The sequence below is a fragment of the Rhinatrema bivittatum genome, chromosome 10, assembly GCF_901001135.1.
Source record: "Rhinatrema bivittatum chromosome 10, aRhiBiv1.1, whole genome shotgun sequence".
NCBI classification, from domain to species: domain Eukaryota; kingdom Metazoa; phylum Chordata; class Amphibia; order Gymnophiona; family Rhinatrematidae; genus Rhinatrema; species Rhinatrema bivittatum.
The window spans coordinates 19606180-19631453 of record NC_042624.1 but is presented as its reverse complement, the minus strand read 5'-3'; the positions used below and the strand labels follow the sequence as shown (position 1 = coordinate 19631453).

General features: G+C 44.5%; 1 protein-coding gene across 2 annotated transcripts in view; it reads right to left on the bottom strand.

Annotated features, from left to right (window-relative positions):
* Positions 1–25274, bottom strand: part of DDR2 (discoidin domain receptor tyrosine kinase 2) — a 662671-nt gene that overhangs the window by 622181 nt on the left and 15216 nt on the right. For both annotated transcript variants that reach the window (XM_029618162.1, XM_029618161.1), the window contains exon 2: positions 6625–6735. In XM_029618162.1, the coding sequence (XP_029474022.1) occupies positions 6625–6709 (85 nt within the window). In that variant the 5' untranslated portion in view covers positions 6710–6735. The remainder of the gene's footprint in view (positions 1–6624; positions 6736–25274) is intronic.

Sequence of the window (25274 nt, the reverse complement as noted above, 5' to 3'; positions counted from 1 at the left end):
GACAAAGAACACTGGATCTCATAAACCGCTTTTACTGGTGGCCTGGACTTCGACGAGACGTCTCACTCTATGTTAACTCCTGCCCCATCTGCGCCCTGCAAAAACCACTGAGTGGTCCTCAGAGAGGCTTACTGCAACCGTTGCCCATTCCTACAGAACCCTGGACGCATATAGCCACTGACTTTGTGGTGGAACTTCCGCCTTCTCAAGGCAAGACTGTGGTATGGGTCACTATGGACCGTTTTTCTAAAATGGCTCACTTCGTGCCCTTAGCCAAACTACCCTCCGCTACTGAGCTGGCTTCCTTGTTCACTCACCATGTGTTCCGCATCCATGGCCTGCCCCAGGACATTGTGTCTGACAGAGGCCCGCAGTTCACGGCCAGGTACTGGAGGGCCTTATGCAAGAAATTTAAGATCCAGTTAAGTTTCTCCACCGCATTCCACCCGCAGAGCAACGGTCAAACTGAACGCATGAATCGCTCTTTAAAATTGTTCTTACGAGCATTTATCAATCACAAACAAGACAATTGGGTGGACCTTCTACCTTGGGCAGAGTTTGCCTACAAAAATCAGATACATACGGCAACAGGGAAGTCGCCCTTCCAAATTGTGTATGGCAAACAACTTAAACCACCTTTGCCCTTTCCCGTACCCATCGCTTCACCTGCCGCCCAGTTAACCGCTGACCAATTAGGTAAGCTTTGGACCTCCACTCAATGCCGGCTTCAGAGAGTCGCACACACTTCTAAGCGCTACTTTGATCGACACCGGAAACCCGCACTCTCTTTTCTCCCTGGGGATCGAGTGTGGCTTAGTACCAAAAATATCCATCTGAGAAAACCTTCCAAGAAGCTGTCGCCCAAGTTCTGCGGTCCCTTTCGTGTAGCAGAGAGGGTAGGTCTGGTCTCCTATCGCCTACGGCTCCCTACTACTCTACGCATCCATGATGTCTTTCACGTCTCCCTGTTGAAACCAGTGATTCTCTCCAGGTTTCACCCGAAACCACTCGATGCCAGTTCCACTCCCACAGCTGAGGACCCCACGTTTCAGGTACGAGAGGTCCTAGATGCTCGATTTTCCAACAGGCGTTGGGAATACTTGCTTGCGTGGGAAGGTTGTGGGGACGAAGATAATACTTGGGAACCTGCCCGCAACATCTTGGACAAATCCCTCCTGCGGCAGTTCCACTTGGACCATCCTGACAGGCCCGGACCTTTGAAGAGGGGGCATAAGGGAGGGGGTACTGTTGCGGTCCTTACCTGCCCTTCGGGTCCCCCACTCCCGCCGCGCTCCGTGGGGCCTGCCCGACCACATGGTAGCGGCCTCCTCCATGTGGAGATGCCGCCGAGGCCCGAGCCAGACTCCTCCCCCCGCCAGGGAATGCGCGTGCGAGAGGGAACCCCTTTTCAAGGTCCAGCACCCGGAAGTGCTGAACCGCCCCTCTCCTGACGTCAGACGCCGGCTAGATATTTAAACCGGCGTCTGTCTCTCCTACCTTGCCTTTGCAACGAGGTCGCTCCTGTGAGTGCTTAGTTGCTTCCAGCTCTGGTTCCTGCTTGTTCCAGCCGTGCCTTGCTTCCAGCTCTGGTTCCTGCTTGTTCCAGCCGTGCCGTGCTCCTTTCCTGTTCCTGCCTTGCCTGACCCTGCCTGTTCCAGCCTCCGCTCCGTGGTTCCGCTCCAGCTTTTTCAGCATCCTGCCTTGTCTTCAGCCAGCCTCGACCCTCGGACTTCTTCACGATTCTCCTTGTCTTCAGCCAGCCTCGACCCTCGGACTTCTTCACGATTCTCCTTGTCTTCAGCCAGCCTCGACCCTCGGACTTCTTCATGATTCTCCTTGTCTTCAGCCAGCCTCGACCCTCGGACTTCTTCACGATTCTCCTGTCTTCAGCCAGCCTCGACCTTCGGGCATCTTCTCCACCAGATCTCCTAAGTCCCAGCGACCCGGACCCCTACGGGCTCCTCCTGGGGGGGTCTCGGGTTTCCAGGGCAAAGACTTCATAAATCCACTCCAGCCTTGTTCCGCCTCCCGGCTCCTTACCATCTACTGGAGTTCGTCTCCAGTCAACCGGCCCAAGGGTCCACTAACAGACTCTTTTCACAACAAAGGGAATGGTTAATAGAACGGAAAATGTCATAATGCCTCTATATCGCTCCATGGTGAAACCGCACCTTGAATACTGTGTGCAATTCTGGTCGCCGCATCTCAAAAAAGATATAGTTGCGATGGAGAAGGTACAGAGAAGGGCAACCAAAATGATAAAGGGGATGGAACAGCTCCCCTATGAGGAAAGGCTGAAGAGGTTAGGGCTGTTCAGCTTGGAGAAGAGATGGCTGAGGGGGGGGATATGATAGTGGTCTTTAAGATCATGAGATGTCTTGAATGAGTAGATGTGACTCGGCTAGTTACACTTTCGAATAATAGAAGGACTAGGGGGTATTCCATGAAGTTAGCAAGTAGCACATTTAAGACTAATCAGAGAAAATTCTTTTTCACTCAACGCACAATAAAGCTCTGGAACTTGTTGCAGAGGATGTGGTTAGTGCAGTTAGTGTAGCGGGGTTCAAAAAAGTTTGGATAAGTTCTTGGAGGAGAAGTCCATTAACGGCTATTAATCAAGTTTACTTAGGGAATAGCCACTGCTATTAATTGCATCAGTAGCATGGGATCTTCTTAGTGTTTGGGTAATTGCCAGGTTCATTTGAACTCTGTTGGAAACAGGATGTTGGGCTTGACGAATCCTTGGTCTGACCCAGCATGGCAATTTCTTATGGGAGATTTGCTTGTATCTGGGCTGCTTTTAAAATATAGTGGGTGTGCGCGAGCCCGACTTGTTCATGCATCCCCTGACTGATGCACGCGCCGGGCTTTTAAAATTCACCTGATAAAAATTAATATATATGCATGTAAATAACTTCTACTTAATATTCTATATTTTATAAAAGTAAAAAATAAGCACATATTTTCACTTTCATGAAAAGTAAAAAGGGGTCTTCCAGGGTGGGGGCCAACATTTCCATACTAAGTTGCAAGTAAATGAAGCGAAGATCGGTGTATAAACAAAAGCCCTTTATTGAAATTTGCCCAGCTCTGGCAGAGTTTCGCTCTTTGTTCAAGAGCTGCCTCAGGGGCAACTAAAAACAAATATTAAAATGTAAATGAGCACACAAAACAAATGATAAAATTAAAAAACAACATACATGAGTGTGCAAACATTAAAAGTAATGTAAATCATAACATGTATATGTGTTGACAACACAATGGAATACAAAAACAATATTGAAACAGAACACAGGACACAGTCAGTGTGTAGGTATTACAGAGATCAAACAGTACACACATAGATCTGCAAACTTACTCATGTAATTTTTTCACCTGCTAATGCATTGGCATAAGTGATAATAATGTGTTTATTGTGAAGTACTGACTCAGTCTGGAGAGTTCAGGCTGAAGAACTAGGAAGGTCTTGTTGACCTGGAGAAGGACTGTGTGAACTGGTGGACATTTGGTAAAACTGGCAATTTCCTTAATGCGTGCATGTTTTAAAATACACTGATTTATTTGAATAAGTCCTACTTTATTTTCACACGTAAAATATGTGCACATATATTTTTTAAAAAGTATGCACGTTCAATGCATTGATATATGCTCTTTCAATGCAATGCATGTATTTGCACATAACCCATGTAATTTATCCCAAAAGGAAATCGTGACACCAAATTTTATATAAATGTGTTCATGTGATGCCAAAACCATTTGTTTAATTTCAATTATTTAATTTTTAATTTTAATTTATATATTTATGTTTTTCAGTTTCAATGGATCATTAAAACCGCATCAGCAAGCCTGTTGGCGTGTCTCAATGTGTTCTCAGAGACCGCCCGGACTGTTCAATCATTTGCGGTTTATTTGGTGTAAATAATACCTCCCAAACTTGGATAAGGGTACTTCTTAAATATACGAATATCCCGTTAACCTCAATACTGGCTCATTTATATAAAATTTGGTGTCACAATTTCCTTTTGGGATAAGTTATAACACTACGGGGGTATCATTAGTGGCTCTTTTTTCTGTATTTTGCACATAACCCTACATATGCATGTTTGTTGCAGGGTAAAGACAAAAGGATTTTATAAAATGCACAAATATCATATTGGAGGTTGTAAAATACTAGTGTAGATCTGCTCATGGCATTTAAAAGTTATTCTCCCTGTGTGTGTTGACACCCTAGAGCAGAGCTTTCCAAACTTTTCATGTTGGTGACACACTTTTTAGACAAACATAATTTCGGGACACAGTAATTCAGTCTACTAGCAAACCAGAGGTTGTATGCAGTGTAACAAAGGAAAAAAGAAACATCACCCATCCTTATAAAATAAATCAAGAAATATAAAATCATCAGCAGTAAAACTGTACTAACAAAAAGAACATATTTCGAAACAGCTGATGAGTGGAATATCCAATAATTAAAAACTCATATAAAACATTTCCAGATACCAACAAAATATTTCAAAATAGCAGACACAAAGACCCAGTAATGAAAAATAATAAGGATACAAACATTTTTTTGCTCTGCATACCTGGGAACGTTTGATATCCAGGTGTCCTGAGATTGTTCTGAATTAGCAGGAGGAGGGGTGGTTTGCTTGGAACTTTCTCCTCTCTCAGTCACATACCAGCGCTCTCTCTCACACTGGCTCTCAATGACACACCTATACACACATGCTCTCAGTACTCACATATACACATGTTTTTTCTCTCTCACTTATATAGGCTCTTAATTACACATTTACACACATGCTGTCTATCTTTTCACGCTTACACACACACAGGCTTTCAATCACACACATACATGCTGTCTTTTTCTCTCACACACAGACTCTCATTCACATGCTTACAAACATGTCCTCTCTTTCTCTCATTTACACACAGGCTCTCAATCACATACTCACATGCTCCCTCACCTAAATCAGCTCTCAATCACACACAGACACACATGGTCTCTCTCTCTCTCATTTAAACACAGGCTCTCAATCGCATACTCACATGCTCCATCACCTAAACCAGCTCTCAATCACACACAGACACACATGGTCTCTCTCTCTCATTTAAACACAGGCTCTTAATCATACATACACATGATTTCTCTCTTACTTATACACACAGGCTCTTAATCATACATACACATGATTTCTCTCACACACAAAGGATCTCAATCATACACACATACTCTTTCACACAAACAGGCTTTCAATCACACACATACATGCTGTCTTTTTCTCTCATACACAGACTCTCATTCACTTGCTTACAAACATGTCCTCTCTCTTTCTCTCATTTACACACAGGCTCTCAATCACATACTGACATGCTCTCTCACCTAACCAGCTCTTAATCACACACAGGCTCTTAATCATACATACACATGATTTCTCTCACACACAAAGGATCTCAATCATACACACATACTCTTTCACACAAACAGGTTTTCAATCACAAACTTACACATACAGGTTCCCAATGGTAAACTTACATTCATGCTCTCTCTCTCTCACAGGCAGGCTCTCAATCACAGACATACTCTCTTTCACATGTACAGGCTCTCAATCATTCACATACATGCAATCTCTCACACACACAGGCCCCCCCAGCTCTCAATCATTCACATACATGCAATCTCTCACTCACACACACACACACACACAGGCCCCCCCCCCCCCCGGCCCGGAAGAGGAAGTGAAGAGTATCGTGTGCCTGCGCGGCAAGAAGAGGCCACGCTGGTGCGCTCGGCATCGGCCCGAAGAAAAGAAGACTGCAGCGCGGCTCGGAGGAAAATGAAGAGCATCAACCGCAGCCGATGAGACTCCTCCTCCGCGAGGGCTGAAAATGAAGAGGTTAGCGTTGGGAGGAGGCTGCTGCTGCCGCGAGTTCCCGGGGTGGGGGTGGGGGTGGGGGAGAGAGAGAGTGAATCTCTCTCTCTCTCCCCCACCTGGGGAACTCGCGGCAGCAGCAGCCTCCTCCCAACGCTAACCTCTTCATTTTCAGCCCTCGCGGAGGAGGAATCCCATCGGCTGCGGTTGATGCTCTTCATTTTCCTCCGAGCCGCGCTGCAGTCTTCTTTTCTTTGGGCCGATGCCGAGCGCACCAGCGTGGCCTCTTCCTGCTGCGCAGGCACCCGATACTCTCCACTTCCTCTTCCGGGGGGGGGGGGGGGCGGGAAGAAGAGAGCACACCAGTGCCGCTGACTCCAGCTGTCCTGCCGCATTCCGCCCGGGCGGAGGAGGACCGGGGAGCAGCTGGGTCAGTGGGAAAGTGTGGCGACTGTCTGCGAGCCAGATGCAGCCCTCAAAAGAGCCATATCTGGCTCGGAGCCATGGGTTCCCGGCCCCTGCACTTGCCGGTGTGTCACGTGCACCGGGCTTGCGCGACACACCGGCACACCTCAGGCGACACAGTAAAGTGTCGCGACACACACTTTGGAAAGCTCTGCCCTAGAGTATTCCCATGCAGAAGCATGACAATCAGTACTGTTACTACAAATTTTGGGTCAATGTACTAAGGCTCCATCAAGAAATGGGAAAACCTCTTTAGTAAATATGTCCTAAAGAACTGGTTTGCTTTTACCTGGATTAACCTGGCTTTTGGCAAAGCTTGAGGTGTTCAGGAGCAGCAACAGCAGGCAGGGGATTCTGGGATGGGAGATCATCATTCAGTAACAGTGGTGAGTGCTTCAGGCTAGTATAAGCAGAAAAATAAATCAAAGATTAGTATAAAGAGACTGAACAAATCTGCAGTACAAATGTTATTTTATTAAATTATATATTCTTATATATTAAGAGATGATTTACAAAGTGGTCTTGGATTTTAATGAAAGAAACTCACAATGTGATTTAGCTGATAGGGATGATGATATTGAAAAACTCTTCTGCTGAAATACCTGCTAAAGCAATGCTGTGACATTGCAAAACATTCAAATAAAAAAAAATAATTAAGAACCCTAGCAGCATACTGAATGATGGCAGATGAAAACCAAAATGGCCCATTAAGTCTGCCCATTTGATTTTCATGCACTTGGTTAAATGTGTACGAGTTCCCTTTAGCAGCAACTTTATTATCGCAACAACTTTGTTATCATCCCCCATGTCTAATATGAACACTTTTACATACTAGAAAACAAATGACCTTTAACGTCATCCCAAGTAGCATCCATAGCTACACCCTCACCAAAGGAAATAAAGCACTCAGGAATAGACCCTCCCTGTGGAATTCACCATCTGAAATTTCATTTTTTAGTTCCTTCAGAACTCTGGGGTGTAAACCATCTGGTCCAGGTGATTTACTACTCTTCAGTTTGTCAATCAGGCCTACCACATCTTCTAGGTTCACAGTGATTTGATTCAGTCCATCTGAATCATTACCCATGAAAACCTTCTCCATTACGGGTACCTCCCCAACATCCTCTTCAGTAAACACCGAAGCAAAGAAATCATTTAATCTTTCCGCAATGGCCTTATCTTCTCTAAGTGCCCCTTTAACCCCTCGATCATCTAACGGTCCAACTGACTCCCTCACAGGCTTTCTGCTTCGGATATATTTAAAAAAGATTTTATGGTGAGTTTTTGCCTCTACAGCCAACTTCTTTTCAAATTCTCTCTTAGCCTGGAATTTGTTGCCAGAGGATGTGGTTAGTGCAGTTAGTATAGCTGTGTTTAAAAAAAGGATTGGATAAGTTCTTGGAGGAGAAGTCCATTACCTGCTATTAAGTTCGCCTAGAGAATAGCCACTGCCATTAGCAATGGTAACATGGAATAGACTTAGTTTTTGGGTACTTGCCAGGTTCTTGTGGCCTGGATTGGCCACTGTTGGAAGCAGGATGCTGGGCTTGATGGACCCTTGGTCTGACCCAGTATGGCATTTTCTTATGTTCTTATGTTCTTATCAATGTCTTACATTTAACTCACCAACGTTTATGCTTTATACTATTTTCTTCTGTTGGATCCTTCTTCCAATTTTTGAATGAAGTTCTTTTGGCTAAAATAGCTTCTTTCACCTCCCCTTTTAACCATGCCGGTAATCGTTTTGCCTTCTTTCCACCTTTCTTAATGTGTGGAATACATCTGGACTGTGCTTCTAGAATGGTATTTTTTAACAATGACCACGCCTCTTGGACATTTTTTACTTTTGTAGCTGCTCCTTTCAGTTTGTTTCTAACAATTTTTCTCATTTTATCAAAGTTTCCCTTTTGAAAGTTTAGCACGAGAGCCTTGGATTTGCACACTGTTCATCTTCCAGTCATTAAATCAAATTTGATCATATTATGATCACTATTGCCAAGCGGCCCCACCACCGTTACCTCTCTCACCAAGTCCTGTGCTCCACTGAGAATTAGATCTAAAATTGCTCCCTCTCTCATTGGTTCCTGAACCAATTGCTCCATAAAGCTATCATTTATTCCATCCAGGAACATTATCTCTCTAGCATGTCCCGATGATACATTTACCCAGTCAATATTGGGGTAATTGAAGTCTCCCATTATTATTGCACTACCAATTTGGTTAGCTTCCCTAATTTCTCTTAGCATTTCACTGTCCATCTCACCATCTTGACCAGGTGGACGGTAGTATACACCTATTAGGGATGTGAATCATTTTTCAACGACTAAAATTATCGTACGATAATTTTAATATCGTCTTAAATCGTTATAGAACACAATACAATAGAAATTCTAACGATTTATCGTTAAAAATCGTTAAATCGTGTTAGTGCGCACTAACGGGAGTAAGTGCGCACTAACTCCCGTTAGTGCGCACTAACAGAAAATGATACAAATTGACACTTTCCAGGTCAGTGAAGGTCAGTTAGGAATGAATATGTATTCCTATTGGCTGGCTGCCCTCTTATCTATTGATGTTACCAAGGTTCCCACTGAGGTGATGGTTGGGGGGATGGGAAATGGAACTGGAAACTCACGAACACCAACAGAAAATGATACAAATTGTTGACACTTCCCAGGTCAGTAAAGGTCACTTAGGAATGAATATGTATTCCTATTGGCTGGCTGTGCTCTTATCTAATGATGTTATCAAGGTTCCCACTGAGGTAATGGTTGGGGGGGATGTGAAATGGAAACAGTTGGAAGCTTGACAAAAAAAGTAATGTGATGATCATCACTCATGTGACTAGAACTTGTTTGCCACTAGCCTCACCAGTGACATTACTAGCCTAGTGTCACTGGTGAGGCTAGTGGCATTTTAGCAGAATTATAATTTATTTTTATTAGTACTGCAGCATTAATATATTCAAGCCTAGGTAGGCAGGCAGTGCACCTCTCCAGCAGTCACATCATTGCTTCCTGTGCATTGTATTATGTGCACACATTGACTCCAGCTTGGGGACAAGGCAGGTCTCCTTTACTGCACACATTGACTCCAGCTTGGGGAAAAGGCAGGTCTCCTTTACAACACATTGACTCCAGCTTGGGGAAAAGGCAGGTCTCCTTTACTGCACACATTAATTCCAGCTTGGGGATAAGGCAGGTCTCCTTTACTGCACACATTGACTCCAGCTTGTGGACAAGGCAGGTCTCCTTTACTGCACACATTGATTCCAGCTTGGGGAAAAGGCAGGTCACCTTTTCTGCACACACTGACTCCAGCCTGGGGATAAGACAGGTCTCCTTTACAGCACATTGACTCCAGCTTGGGGACAAGGTAGATCTCCTTTACTGCACACACTGACTCCAGCTTGGGGACAAGGCAGGTCTCCTTTACTGCACACACTGACTCCAGCTGTGGAAAAGGCAAATCTCCTTTACTGCACACATTGACTCCAGCATGTGGAAAAGGCAGGTCTCCTTTACTCCACACACTGGCTCCAGCTGGGGAAAAGGCAGGTCTCCTTTCCTGCACAGATTGACTCCAACTTGGGGAAAAGGCAGGTCTCCTTTACAGCACATTGACTCCAGCTTGGGGAAAAGGCAGGTCTCCTTCACAGCACATTGACTCCAGCTTGGGGACAAGGTAGATCTCCTTTACTGCACACACTGACTCCAGCTTGGGGACAAGGCAGGTCTCCTTTACTGCACACACTGACTCCAACTGTGGAAAAGGCAAATCTCCTTTACTGCACACATTGACTCCAGCATGTGGAAAAGACAGGTCTCCTTTACTCCACACATTGACTCCAGCTTGTGGAAAAGGCAGGTCTCCTTTACTGCACACATTGATTCCAGCTTGGGGATAAGGCAGGTCTCCTTTACTGCACACATTGACTCCAGCTTGTGGACAAGGCAGGTCTCCTTTACTGCACACATTGATTCCAGCTTGGGGAAAAGGCAGGTCTCCTTTACAGCACACTGACTCCAGCTTGGGGACAAGGCAGGTCTCCTTTACTGCACCCATTGACTCCAGCTTGGGTACAAGGCAGGTCTCCTTTACTGCACCCATTGACTCCAGCTTGGGTACAAGGCAGGTCTCCTTTCCTGCACACATTGACTCCAGCTTGGGGAAAAGGCAGGTCTCCTTTACAGCACATTGACTCCAGCTTGGGGACAAGGCAGATCTCCTTTACTGCACACACTGACTCCAGCTGTGGAAAAGGCAAATCTCCTTTACTGCACACATTGACTCCAGCATGTGGAAAAGGCAGGTCTCCTTTACTCCACACATTGACTCCAGCTTGTGGAAAAGGCAGGTCTCCTTTACTGCACACATTGATTCCAGCTTGGGGAAAAGGCAGGTCACCTTTTCTGCACACACTGACTCCAGCCTGGGGATAAGACAGGTCTCCTTTACAGCACATTGACTCCAGCTTGGGGAAAAGGCAGGTCTCCTTTCCTGCACACATTGACTCCAGCTTGGGGAAAAGGCAGATCTCCTTTACTGCACACACTGACTCCAGCTGGGGAAAAGGCAGGTCTCCTTTCCTGCACACATTGAATCCAGCTTGGTGAGGGGGAACAGCACTGAGCATGTGCGACTGGCTGGGACATGGGGGAGGGGAGGAGTGAGGGTCAGGCAGCTCCCCCCTGTCTGTGAAGCCAGCCTCTCACTAGTAATGCAGGCGGGATAGGGCACTGCATGCAGGAAGATCACAACACCCCTGGTGTCAGGGTTAGGGCACTGTGTGCAGGAAGATCACAACACTCCTGGTATTAATAGGATAGGGCACTGTGTGCAGGAAGATCACAACACCCCTGGTGTCAGGGTTAGGGCACTGTGTGCAGGAAGATCACAACACTCCTGGTATTAATAGGGATAGGGCACTGTGTGCAGGAAGATCACAACACCCCTGGTGTCAGGGATAGGGCACTGTGTGCAGGAAGATCACAACACTCCTGGTATTAATAGGGATAGGGCACTGTGTGCAAGAAGATCACAACACTCCTGGTATTAATAGGGATAGGGCACTGTGTACATGAAGATCACAACACCCCTGGTGCCAGGGTTAGGGCACTGTGTGCAGGAAGATCACAACACCCCTGGTGTCAGGGTTAGGGCACTGTGTGCAGGAAGATCACAACACTCCTGGTATTAATAGGGATAGGGCACTGTTTACATGAAGATCACAACACCCCTGGTGCCAGGGTTAGGGCACTGTGTGCAGGAAGATCACAACACCCCTGGTGCCAGGGTTAGGGCACTGTGTGCAGGAAGATCACAACACTCCTGGTATTAATAGGGATAGGGCACTGTTTACATGAAGATCACAACACCCCTGGTGCCAGGGTTAGGGCACTGTGTGCAGGAAGATCACAACACCCCTGGTGTCAGGGTTAGGGCACTGTGTGCAGGAAGATCACAACACTCCTGGTATTAATAGGGATAGGGCACTGGGTGCAGGAAGATCACAACACTCCTGGTATTAATAGGGATAGGGCACTGTGTACATGAAGATCACAACCCCCCTGGTTCCAGGGTTAGGGCACTGTGTGCAGGAAGATCACAACACTCCTGGTATTAATAGGGATAGGGCACTGTGTACATGAAGATCACAACACCCCTGGTGCCAGGGTTAGGGCACTGTGTGCAGGAAGATCACAACACCCCTGGTATCAGGGTTAGGGCACAAGTTCTAGTCACATTGACTGATCACATTACTTTTTTTGTCAAGCTACCAACTGTTTCCATTTCCCATCCCCCATATACTGTCAGTGGGAACCTTGGTAACATGAATAAATAAGAGGGCAGCCAATAGGAATACATATTCATTCCTAAACTGACCTGAAAAGTGTCAAATTGTATCATTTTCAGTTAGTGCGCACTAATCGGAAAAACCGATTTTTAACGATTTTTTAACTAAAAAATCGTGCCAAACACGATTTTCTTCTCCTGACAAACGATTTCGATCGTTAAGACGATAGGGCACACGATTCACATCCCTAACCCCTATCACTATAGTCTTCCCCGACACACAAGGGATTTCTACCCATAAAGATTCAATTTTGTATTTAGTCTCATGCAGGATGTTTTTCCTGTTGGACTTTATGCCATCCCGGACATAAAGCGCCACACCTCCTCCCTGGTGCTCCTCTCTGTCATTGCGATATAATTTGTACCCCGGTATAGCACTGACCCATTGGTTATCCTCTTTCCACCATGTCTCTGATATGCCAATTAAGTCTATGTCGTCATTCACTGCTATACATTCTAATTCTCCCATCTTAGACTTCTGGCATTAGCATACAAACATTTCAAAGTTTATTTTTTGTTTGTATTTTCATTCTGCTTTTTAATTGATAGGGATAAGTTAGAATTTTTTAGCTCAGGTGAGTTTTTAGTTACAGGCACTTGGACTATTTTTCTAATTATTGGAACCTCACTGTCGGGATGCCCTAATTCTAATGCATCATTAGTATCCTTTGAAGATACCTCTCTCCGAACCATGTGCTGCTGAGCGACTGTTGGCTTTCCCCTTTGTTGAGCAAAACGCGGGTCCTCCTTCACTTTAAAGTGGCTCCAGATCACAGATTTCTTTCATTATCTGTTCTCTATAGCCTTCGGGGTGGATGCTGGCACTGGAGCTGAAGTAGTGGGTGCACCCGGAGAAGCAATGCCAGGGGCATCAGTCACACTCTGTGCCTGCGCTGACTGCTCTTCCTCATCATCATCAGTTTCATCTCTCCTCTGCTGCACTGAAGTGGAGGCTAAGACAGGACTAACTAATCCTCCTAAACCTTCTTCAGCTATTACTTCTTCCATTTCTGATGATGATAATCCCACACAAGATGATTCTTCATTGCAATCAGAAGCAAACAATGCCTGTGCTACATTGTCAACGCTAAGTCAAGTCTGCTGTCACACTGCTGCTTTTGAGTGTCTCCATTTTGTCTGGCATGCCTCAGCCTCCCCTTTCTCACCTCCAAAACTACAGGGTCAGAAACAGGTGGTGGTGATGCATCATCTTTAAATTTCATTCTTTTTCCAGATGGAACTGCCTGCCCCTCCAGAGATTTTATATTGGAACAGGTACCTTTTTAACTTTAATGGGGGACTGGCACTGCCTTTTGAAGTGCCTCCTATGCCAGTCCCAATCACTTGACCACGTCTAGTTTTCCCTGACATTATGGATTTAATGTCTGTGCCTACTAGGGGTTTCAATTAAAAGAATTATTTCCAAAATAGGCCCACTGGGGATTTGGCTTCAGAGAGAGCACTGCTGTCCCAATAATATCTATGTGAGTCTGAAAAAGTACCCCCAGGCCATGCCTGGATGTACACTAAAACTGGGACCACTCGCTGTATGTGTGCACACACCAAGCTTGTAAGTAAAAAAGAGGCCCACTGGGGATTTGGCTTCAGAGAGAGCACTGCTGTCCCAACAATATATATGTGAGTCTGCAAAGCTTCCCAGTGCCCACTGATATCCAATGAGCGCACTGCATGTCTTCTTGGCTTAAAAGAGTACAAAGAGACAGCCTGAGTTAAAAAAAAAAACCTGCAGTTAAATAAAAAGGATGGCTTTCTTGGCACAGCAGCAAAAACAAAGAAATATATTTTTCAATGAAAAATTCTATCAAAGTAGCTAGCAATTGAATACAGATTTGAGACACTCAGACTAGCTCTGAGTGCAGCCACCTCCCTGGACCACCTCCCCAAAACATCTCCACCAAGAAAGTGCGTGGCACGCCGCGTGCTTAATGTATAAATAGTGCTGCGTCATCAGGAATAGCATCACAGAGCACTGAGAGAGCAGTGACTGGCTGCATTAGAAAAATGTTTAGCTCTGATAGGTTGCATTCTGGTCTCCTTGCCAACCTGTCTGACCCACTCTGTGACAGGGCTATGAGGTCACTTATGACTCACAGGAAAGGGCTGGTTTTTGCTATCTCCTATTTCAAATGGCCGCTAAGAAATCACTGCGAGTCAAAAGAATAAAACTAATGATATGTTGTATTCGTGGGGGATCGCAATGCGTTTTGCGAACCCACGAATACAACAAATATGGACCTATACATTGTGGATTGCCAATGCATTGCAAACGAATGCACATCCCTACCTTTTTGCAAATAACAAAATCTGCAACAGGTGCAGCCTCCAGAATTGTACAGTATAATGGTGAAATTCTTCTTAGCTTGAAAGAAAGAAAAGGTTCAGGGAATGGGTGATCATATCTGATGATCGAAAGGTGGCAAAATAGTTGGAGATAAGCCAAGGGCAAAAAAAAATGCTTAGCTGCCTAGAGAGGAATGGTCAGAAGAAAAAGAATGAGGCAATATTACTCTTAAGTGTCCCCAATGAGACCTCGTTTGGAATATTGTGTACAATTCTGGAGACTGCACCTTGAAAAGGATATAAACAGGATGGAGTCAATCCAATGGATGACTAATAAAATGGTCAGTTATCTTCATTCTAAAGCATATGGGTACACTTTAAACATGTATATCCTAGAGCAGGGGTTCCCAAACCTGTCCTGGAGTACCCCCAGCTAGTCAGGTTTTCAAGGTATTCACAATGAATATGTATGAGATACATTTGCATGATATGGAGGCAGTGAATGCAAATCTCCCTCATGCATATTCATTGTGGATATCCTCTTTAGCCTTTCCTCAGGGGAATCGTTCCATCTCTTTTATCAGTTTGATCACCCTTCTCTGTAACTTTTCTATTTCTGCTATATCTTTTTTGAGATTCGATGACCAGAACTGCACACAATACATAAGGCGTGGTCACACCATGAAGTAATATAGACATTATGATTTTCTCTTTTTCATTCTATTTGCTTTCTTGGCTGCCACAGCACACTGAGCAGAGGATTTCAATTGATTATCAATGATGAAACCTAAATCCTTTTCCTAAGTGGTGACTTCTAATGTGGAACCTTGCATTGTGTACTTATAATTTTGATTTCTTTTTCCTAAATGCATCACTTTGCACGCCGCCACATTAAATGTCATCTACCATTTCAATTCCCAGTCTCCCAGTCTTGCAATTTCGCAAAATCCTCTTGTTTGTTTATTTATTTATTTGTTTATTTAAAATCTTTTCTATACCATCGTTATACCATTGTACACCATTGTTATACATTGTATACCATTGTATACCATCACAATGGTTTACAAAAAAGCACATATAGTAATGTTAAAAATTGAAATGGGTAATACGTTATAAAAGTGCCAACAAGGTTACGGTTACAGAAAGTTCAAATATAAAGACTATTTGATGAATGCGCAATTACAGAAACTTGGTTGAAACACACGAACACAGTACTAACCAACCAACTCCCCACTCAGATGTACAACATCTACTCAATCCCTAGACCCAAAAAAAGAGGCGGCGGCCTACTCCTAATGGCAAAAAAAGATCTAAGATTTTCTCTCCAATTCTCAGAATCTGTTGCAAATCTGGAATTCGCTCTCTTCAAATCCCCCCAACTCCAAATATGCCTAATTTATGCCCCCCCCCCCCCCAGGGCTCCTAGAATCAGACCCCTCACACCTCATTGAATGCATTGCAAAACATATTAACTGTGATTCCCCAGCTATCATACTGGGAGATTTCAACTTACACGTTGACGATTCTCCTCTATCCCCAAACTGTGAAACTTTACTCTCAACACTCAAATACTTGGGCTTCAAACAAATAATAGACAGTCCCACTCATAAAGCTGGACACACGCTGGATCTAATATTCCTAAACCAAGGTCTTACCCTAACCTCCAAACCGCTCTGCACACCTGTCCCTTGGTTAGATCATCAACTGATTACTACGACCCTAGACATCCCCAAGACCACACCACAACCATCTCACAAGTCCACAATCCAATTCAGGAAACCATGCTCCTTAGACAGCCTCAGCTCCCACCTATTGAAAGAATTAGATCACCTTGATCTTTCAGATGCAGAGGCAGCCACCACCTCGTGGTTCAAAATAACCAACAAAGTAGCTGATCTTACCTGCCCTAAAATTACTAAAGTAATACACCCGAACCCTGACAACAGAAAGCCGTGGTTCACACCAGAATTGAAATCCCTAAAACAAGACCTAAGAAGCAAAGAATACAGATGGCGAAAAAACCTGTCCACAGAAATGCAGGCTGCCTACAAAGATACCATGCACCGTTACAGGAACACGATCCTCCGAACTAAGAGAGACCTCTTCGCTCAAAAAATCCACCACTTCCTCTTTGACTCCAAAGCCCTGTTCTCTTACGTCTCATCTCTTACAAAAACTGCCCCTCCATCCATTCCCAACGACCAAGCTGAAACCAAAGCCCCCGAACTAGCTATTTACTTCGATAAAAAAATCTCCAACCGGGAAGCACCGCTGATCTCTTACAATAACTTTTCACATCTCCCTTATAACACCACTATTCAGCAAAACTCCAGACTTGAAGCATTCGAGCCCACTTTTTCATTGGAGATTAAAATCTTGCTCAAGAAGCTCAAACCATCCTCTCATCCCTCAGACCCATACCTTCAAATCTCCTCATCTCCATCCCAAAAATTGTTGCGAAGCCTATCTCAGAAATCATTAACTGCTCTCTTGCTCAAGGGCTAGTACCAGATGCCCTTAAGATAGCGATACTCAAACCTCTGCTAAAAAAACCAAACTTGTCTCCAGCGGATCCAGCCAACTTCCATCCGATAGCCAACTTACCATTTATTGCGAAAATCCTAGAAAAAAATCATTAACAAGCAACTCTCTGAATACCTGGAATCGCACAAGATACTAGCCCCAGCACAGTTCGGATTCCGAAAATCACTAAATACAGAATCACTATTAATCTCTCTCTCAGACTCCATCTTCAGCCTTGAGAAAAAACAACCATACCTCCTTGCTCTTCTCCATCTTTCCACGGCATTCCACACAGTGAACCATTCTATTCTATTAGATCGCCTTAACGGCCATTGGTATTACTGGGACGGCACACAGATGGTTCAAGTCTTTCCTCAATAACAGATGTTTTAAAGTCAAAATTAACAACAAAGAATCCCACCTCGTCAACTCCTCCTTGGGAGTCCCACAAGGTTCTTCCCTCTCTCCTACTCTCTTCAACATTTACTTTCTTCCACTCTGCCAGCTCCTAGCAAATCTTAAGCTAACACACTACATATACGCTGATGATGTGCAGGTACTAATCCCAATCAAGGAATCCTTTTCCAAAACCCTCAGTTTTTGGAACAATTGCCTTCAATCAATCAACCACCTCCTCTCCAGCCTTAACCTAGTCCTCAACACTAATAAGACGGAGCTCCTTATCATATCTCATGACAACAAGTCTGGTCTAAACAAAATGCCAATCACCTCTCAAATCAATATCTCCCCACATGTCAGAGACCTTGGTGTTATTCTGGATAAACAGTTCAACTTAAAAAAATTTATCAACACAACCACAAAAGACTGTTTTTTCAAACTTCAAGTATTGAAAAAGTTGAAACCCCTCCTCCATTTCCACGACTACTGCACGGTTCTTCAATCCATCATCTTTTCTAAAATCGACTACTGTAATTCACTTCTCCTAGGTCTTCCAGCAAACACTATCAGACCCCTCCAGATGGTACAGGACTCTGCCGCTAGGATCCTGTCCAACTCCAATAGAAGAGAGCTCATCACGTCCATACTTCGCAACTTACACTGGCTTCCCATCAAATTTAGAATTCTCTACAAAGTCCTCATGATAATCTATAAAGCCATGCACAATCTAACACCTCTTGATCTTAACGTACCTCTACGTCCCCATGAATCCTCTAGACCGATTAGAGCTGCTTACAAAGGCACTCTCTATGTCCCCTCGGTAAAGAATGCCTTAAGGAAGCGTGCATTATCCACCACTGGACCCTCTCAATGGAATTATCTCCCTCCAGAACTCCGGCAAGAATCCTACCCACTGACTTTCAAAAAGAAACTCAAAACCTGGCTATTCAAACAAGCCATTCCATAACCAGACGAACACTACCATCACCATAACACTCAAACAAGCTTATCAACAACCAGACAAACATTACCATTATCATATCACTACGAACTTTACCATGACCTCCTTTACAGGCTTTTATTGTACATTATTTAATTTATCTCTACGTATATTTATTTTTAATTACTCTGGTGTTGATGTTCAGTTTCCTGCTCTATTGATTCTTCATTCTCTAAGTCTCTCTCTGGTTAACAGCTACCAATTCTTCCACCTATTTTCATCCATTCTTTTCCCTGTTCTATGGAACCCCGGTTCTATGTAATGCTTGTTGCAATAATTATGTTCCACTGCTCTCCCAGTTCTATCTACTGTTTTTCCCAGTTCTACCCATTGGTTTTCCCAGTTCTATGTAACCCCGGTTCTATGTAATGCTTGTTTCAATAATTGTGTTCTACTGTAAACCGATATGATAAGTCTCTTGCCACATGAATGTCAGTATTAAAAAGTTCAAAATAAATAAATAAATAAATATGAGCCATAAATGGGCTTATGGATCCCATCAGCTCAATTGCTCATGTATTGACTATAGTAATTTTGTTTATTATTGCTGATTTTTAAATAAGTGTTATTGGTGTCATTCTTATATGTGATTTAAGTGTGCTTATAGTGGGTCCTTGGATCATTTTATGCATACTGATTTTCTATCTGATTCTATACTATACCACCTTGGGTAACTATTGTAAGGGTAGTTAAGAAATTTGTTAACTAAATTTGATGATTTGAAATTATTATTTTTTGACTGCTGCCAATACAGTTTTATTTCCTTGATCAGGTCAGTACAATTTTCATATGAATCTATATACTCATTAGGAGTTTGTGATGATAAATAGGATAGCAGCTTTGTTTCAGTGCAGGAGTAGCTAAACACAGTTAATAGGAAGAGCTCCTGCGAGCCTCCAGCACTGAATCTGCCTCTGCAATAAAACAGAAACTAGAAAGGAAAGGGGTTGCAGGTCGTTCCAGAGCACAGATCTGCCAGCTACATCTGTGGAGATTATCATGATAAGAAATACTGAAATGAGAACAAAAACCAAAGTTTGATTCATGTGCCAGAGATAGGGAATATTAGCCGAGTGCAGCCTTGTTTGTGGGGAGGTTCTATAAGGGACTCTGAAAGTGCTGCCTCTGCTGTACCTGTTCTTTGTTACTGCATATTACTGCAGTCTAGTACCTATTCTGTTTTTTATATTTAACTCTACAATTGAGTATGGGGTACTAGTTCTACATTTCTATATGTCACATGCTTTGAATTCTCTGGCTGGAAAAGCATGTCATGACAATGATGAATTAGCCTGGCATTTGACAAAGTGACTCATAGGAGACTCCCCAAGAAATTAATAAGTCATGGGATAAGAGGCAGCATTCTATTGTGGATTGCAAATTGGTTAAAAGTCAGAAAACAGAGTAGGACTAAATGGTCAGTTTTCTCAACGAAGGAAGGTAAATAGTGGAGTGTCCCAAGGATCTGTACTGGGACTAGTGCTTTTTAACATTTTAAAAATGATCTGGAAAAGGGAACAAGAGACATGATCAAATTTGCAAACACAAAATTATTCTGAGTTGTTAAATCAGAAGCATGATTTGTAGACAAATGGTAGATGAAATTTAATGTGGACAAGTGCAAAGTGATGCTCCTAGGGAAAAATAATCCAAACTTTAGTTACAAGATATTGTTCCATATTGGGAGACACCACCCAGGATAAAGATCTAAGCATTCTTGTGGACAATATGTTGAACTCCTTGGCTCAGTGTTCAGCAGTTATCAAAAAAGCAAACAAAATGTTAGGAATTATTAGCATAGGAATGGAGAATAAAATGGAGAGTTTCCATATCGCTCCATGATGCAATTGCATCTAGAGTTCTGTGTGAAATTCTGGTCCCCACATTTCAAAAGCAATATAGCAGAACTGGAAAAGGTACAGGGAAGGTTGACCAAAATGATAAAAGGAATGGAACGGCTTCCCTATAAGGAAAGGCTAAAGAGGTTAGAGACAGCTGAGGGGGGATATGATAAAGGTCTATATTATCATGAGTGGAGTGGAACAGGTGTATGTAAATCTGTTTACTCTGTCAAAAAATACAGGGTCCAATGTTCAAAAATATCCGGTTATCTAAGTTATCTATAACTTATCCAGCTAACAAAGGGATGTTAAATGGCATGGCTATGCTGCTGAATATATCAGGATAAGTTCTATGTTAAGTTTTTGTAAGAATATGAACCCTGGGCCGAGGTGAGAGGTGTCTCCGCCCACAGGGAGGAGACCTGTGAGCCTCACCATTGGTAGGTGTGGTCTCAGTGACATAGGACACAGCTGTAATGTGGAGACTTTGTTATGCAGGAGAGAAAAGCATAACCCACGGAGGAGAAGATGAAATAATAATACAGTTCTGAGCCAAGGGATTGATCCAGGGTGGTACTTCTGATGAGAAGACCCGGTAGTGGCCTGCGGAGCAGGGTATGCCAGGAAGTCCTTTCAGAAGAGTAGCAATACCTCAAACATGCAGATCTGGTAGTGGCCCGCAGAGTGGGGTACGCCGAGGATGTCTTGTACAGAGGTGGTAGTAAGAGGAAATCTGAGGTGCAGGAACTCAGAGAGTATTCCTGTGGAAGATGAGGCACTACCTGCAGCGCAGGTATCAGAGTGACTCCTACTGAGAAGACACTGTAGTGGCCCGAGGCACGGGGTACACCGCAGAAAAACTTCAGTGAGAATAGATAGCGTTGAAGTCTATAGAAAAGTACTCACAAGATGTAGCTCCAAGAGAGTGTCCCAAGAAGCGGTACAGTGTGTAGTCCTAGGCAGGAAAGCCCTCCGAGGAGCGGGTACCCAGAGCGTTCCGAATGCCAAGTAGGAACTGGAAGCGGAAGTCCAAGAATGGTGCGGATTCAGCAACGAGGGAACTCGTAGAAGCTTAGGGCCAGTCAGCTTAAATACAGTAGTGGGTTGACGTCATCCGGAGGGGATGCCCCCAAAGTTCCCACCATGACGTGTACAAAGATGGCCCTTCTGGGCGCAGCTAGGTGATTCCAGAAACAAGATGGTGGTCAGGAATGGCCACGCCATTCCGGGAATGCCAGGGAGGTCGGCAGTGGTTAGCAGAGGCCGTCATTCTTCCCAGGATTGACAGGGCAGCAAAGAAAGAGGTGAGCCTCGGTGGTCACAGCCGTTTGCGACCGACAGGTGTAACACTACCCCCCTTCTTAGGGCCCCTCCCAGGGGGTTTTGGTATCCTAGGATGTGAAATGTGGAATTGTCTGATCAAATCCTTGTCAAGGATGTTGCTTGCAGGCTCCCAACTATTTGTTACAGATCTTGCTAAGGAGTTAGCAATCTGTACAATGCTGCTCCTTCAAGGGGAGGAGCTAGCAATTTATACTACTCTGTAGGCGAGCTAATGGTCTGTAGTGGGTTGACTCCCGCAGAGTGGCAGATGATACACCGCTTTATTAGTGTAAGGAGTAACACTTAGTAGAATTGGTGAATCCCTGGGCCGATGGCAGATGACATCACCCCCAGGAGGAGATCCTGAGAGGGACCATCGGCTAGGCTGGAATATGAGACAAACACAGATAGTTCTTTATTAGACTGGAAGTAGAATCACCAGAGGTGGCAGTAGTGAGTCGATATGTCCGGCAGGGCTGAAGTCCTTCTGATACTGGAATATAATCTCTGGGTCACTGAGCTGTAGAGAGAGACTAGAAGTAGTGAGTAGACAGGGTATACTGGATAGAAGATGGTACACTCACAATAGTAGATGTTTGCAATGGTCTCTATACCACAAACAGTCTTCTGCATATTCAGGAACAGGAGCCGTAGGCGAGCACTGGTTCCCACAAACAGTCTGTAATAAGAACTCACAATAACTGTATATGATATGGCTTCTAGAGTAGAAGAGAGTCTGTAAAAGATTCTAGGAACATGGGCCCTCCTGGAGCGAGTACCGGTTCCTATCTGCAATCTTGCCAATATAACTCTCGATCTCTGTACCTGCGATAACGTCTTGGACGGAAGGGAGTCTTCAGTGCTATAGGAATGTAGGCCCTCGTGGAGCGAATACCGATTCCTATTTACAATAGAACTCACTGTGTTCACATCTGCGATCGCTTCCAGGCAATGAAGAGTCTTCTGAGAATTCTGGCAATCTGAAATCAAGAAGAGAGAGCAGAGCCCCCGTGGAGCGGGTACTCCTGGTAAGTTTGAAAAGGCCGAGCAGTGGAGAAGGATTCCCCTGGCTGACTCGGATCGCTGTTGCAAATATCGTGGACTGCCGAAGCAAGTCCTGCTGGAGTTCCTTGCTAACTCGTTAGAGGTTAGCAAACAAAGACCTTTTAAAGTGAGAATGGATGACGTCACTACAGGGGGACGCCCCCAAGGTTCATGCCCTTGCTGGTACAAAGTCTGGAGCGCGCGCACCCTTACATCATCGGTAGCATGGCAGATCCGTAGCGTCAAGCCAGCCCGGGGACACCGGGACCAAGAGGCAGGGAGAAGCCACAGCTGCAACTGTCCATCAGAGCCGAAGGGAGTTGCTCCCAAGGTAGAGAGGGTGGAGCGAGGGGCGAGAAGAGGCACGAATGCAACAGTACCCCCCTTCAAAGGGTGATCTCCTTTTTGGGTACCAGATTAAGTACCAGAGATGCGTGAGGTGGAACTGATGAGCATCTCTTATCCAATAGGTCTAAGGATCCCAAAGATGGTTTTGGGGTCGAAGCCTTTTCAGGGAAACAAAGTTCAGTCTCTTTTCAAACATCCAAGGTCTCAAAATCTTGAATTCAAGTTCGTATAGCACAGATAGATGTAGATTTGAAGAATTTAGTAGAATGAATAATGATGTCAGCAGCAATGAGAGGGCTGCCGTGGACATCACTGAGGTTTCAGTGGAAGTGGTGATATAGTAATTGGTCCAATATCCACTTCTGATGTAGCTCTTCCGCAGGATGCTGGAAGAGAGATGTTGATAATACCAGAAGACGAATAGGCTGATGGATGGATAAATCTTCATCCTCGGAATCAAAAAAGTGCTGTAACCCACAGCACGACTTCCGAATGATCCAACGAAGTTGATGAGTAGAGACATCTTCTTTCCTCGGAATCAACCAGTGCCATAGGTTATGGGCACGACTTCCCAGTAATCCTTAAGTAAAGTTGATGAATAGAGATATCTTCTTCTTCGTAATCAAACAGTGCTATAACCCCAGCATGACTTCCGAGTAGGTGAAGCGCAATACTGGTAGCTAGGGATGTCTTCTTTCTTCAGAATCAGCAGTGCTGTAAACCTCCAGCATGACCTCCGAATGGACCAACACAAAATTGAGAGGTGGAGATGACTTCTACTTCGGAATCAACAGTGCTGTAGTCCTACAGCACGACTTCCAAGTAGGTAGACTGTAGTCATTTTCTCAAATTTGTAATCCAAGAAGACATAGTAGATGAAGAGCGCCACCTAGCTATGGCATGCATAGCAACCGCTATGACTACCAGCAGGATTTAGACTAACTGCTGGTGATGTTGATAAGATCCTCAAAAGAAGGGGTGGTGAAAAGAATCGTCCAAGGCCCACTTCATATTGTGATACAATATTGGATCTTCAAATTTACCACATGGACTCCTCAGGTATTCCACAAAACATCTGAGATGGTAGTTGTCTCTTGCCCCTGAGTCCTTCAGGGCAGAGGTTCGAGCCATCACTGGTTCAGGGTTCATCGAGACTGGATGAGAGAGTGGAGGAGATATTGCTGTATACCCCAAGAACAGTCCTCCCGCGGGACTCAGGCTTGTCCGTTTTCCGGACGACTAGGGCAACCAGAAACATCATGGCCTGGCTGACCACAGTACATGCACAGGCCGTTCTTCCTTCTATATCTTCTCTCTTTAGACGTCAAGTGACCACGACCAGATTCCTTTGGCTCCTTCCTCTCCAGAGCAGGAGGTGCTGTTCCCCTTGTTAGTGCAGAAGCACTGGTTTGTTTTAACCCATGTAACACCTTAGGCCGGAGTTCCTTCACCTTGTCTTGGAGCCACCAGTCAGTCCGAGTGGCTAAGGATATCAATTCTTCCAGTGAGTCAGGTGTCTGACGAGCAGCCAACTCATCCTTTAAGCGAGTGTCCAGGCCTCTGCAAAAGAGTGTCTTCAGACATATGGGATCACAGCGCAGCTCTGCTGCTAGAGTTTTAAATTCAATGGCAAATTCCGCCAGGGATCTGTTGCCTTGCTTTAACTCCACCAAAGCAAATCCAGCAACAGACATACAAGCAGGGTCATCAAAGACGGATTTAAACAAGTCCATAAATCCTTCTATGCCCTGCAAGATAGGGTTCTTGCATTCCCACAAGGTAGAAGCCCACGACAAGGCTCTCCCATCCAAATAAGACAGAATGTAGCTGGTCTTGAAGAGACTTGTGGGAAACAATGAAGGTTGTAGAGTGAAATGTAAGCTGCACTGGTTCAGGAAGCCTCGAGTCTTCTGGAGTTTTTTGGAGAATCAAACAGGTGCTGCCAATGGAACAGCTGATTTTAAAGTTATCTCTGATAACTGGTTTTCTTGTATAGAAGCTGTGCTTTGTGCCTTCTGTGTATGAAGCTGGTGAAAGGCTGTAGTAAGTTTCTCCAGGGTTTCTTGCTGTTCTGAAAGGTGTTGAGCCAGGCCCGGTATAGCCTGCTAAGCAGAAAGGTGAACCGGGTCCATGGGCTACAAACATCCAATACCTTGAGCTGAATCCCCAAGAATACACCTCTCCAATTCTTTCTTGAAAGCTGACTTCAAATTTAGGCTTCTCCAATACTTTTCTTGAAAGCAGAATTCACTGGAGTTAGTGGCTTCCCATACTTTTAAGCCGGATCCACTGGAGTTAGCAATC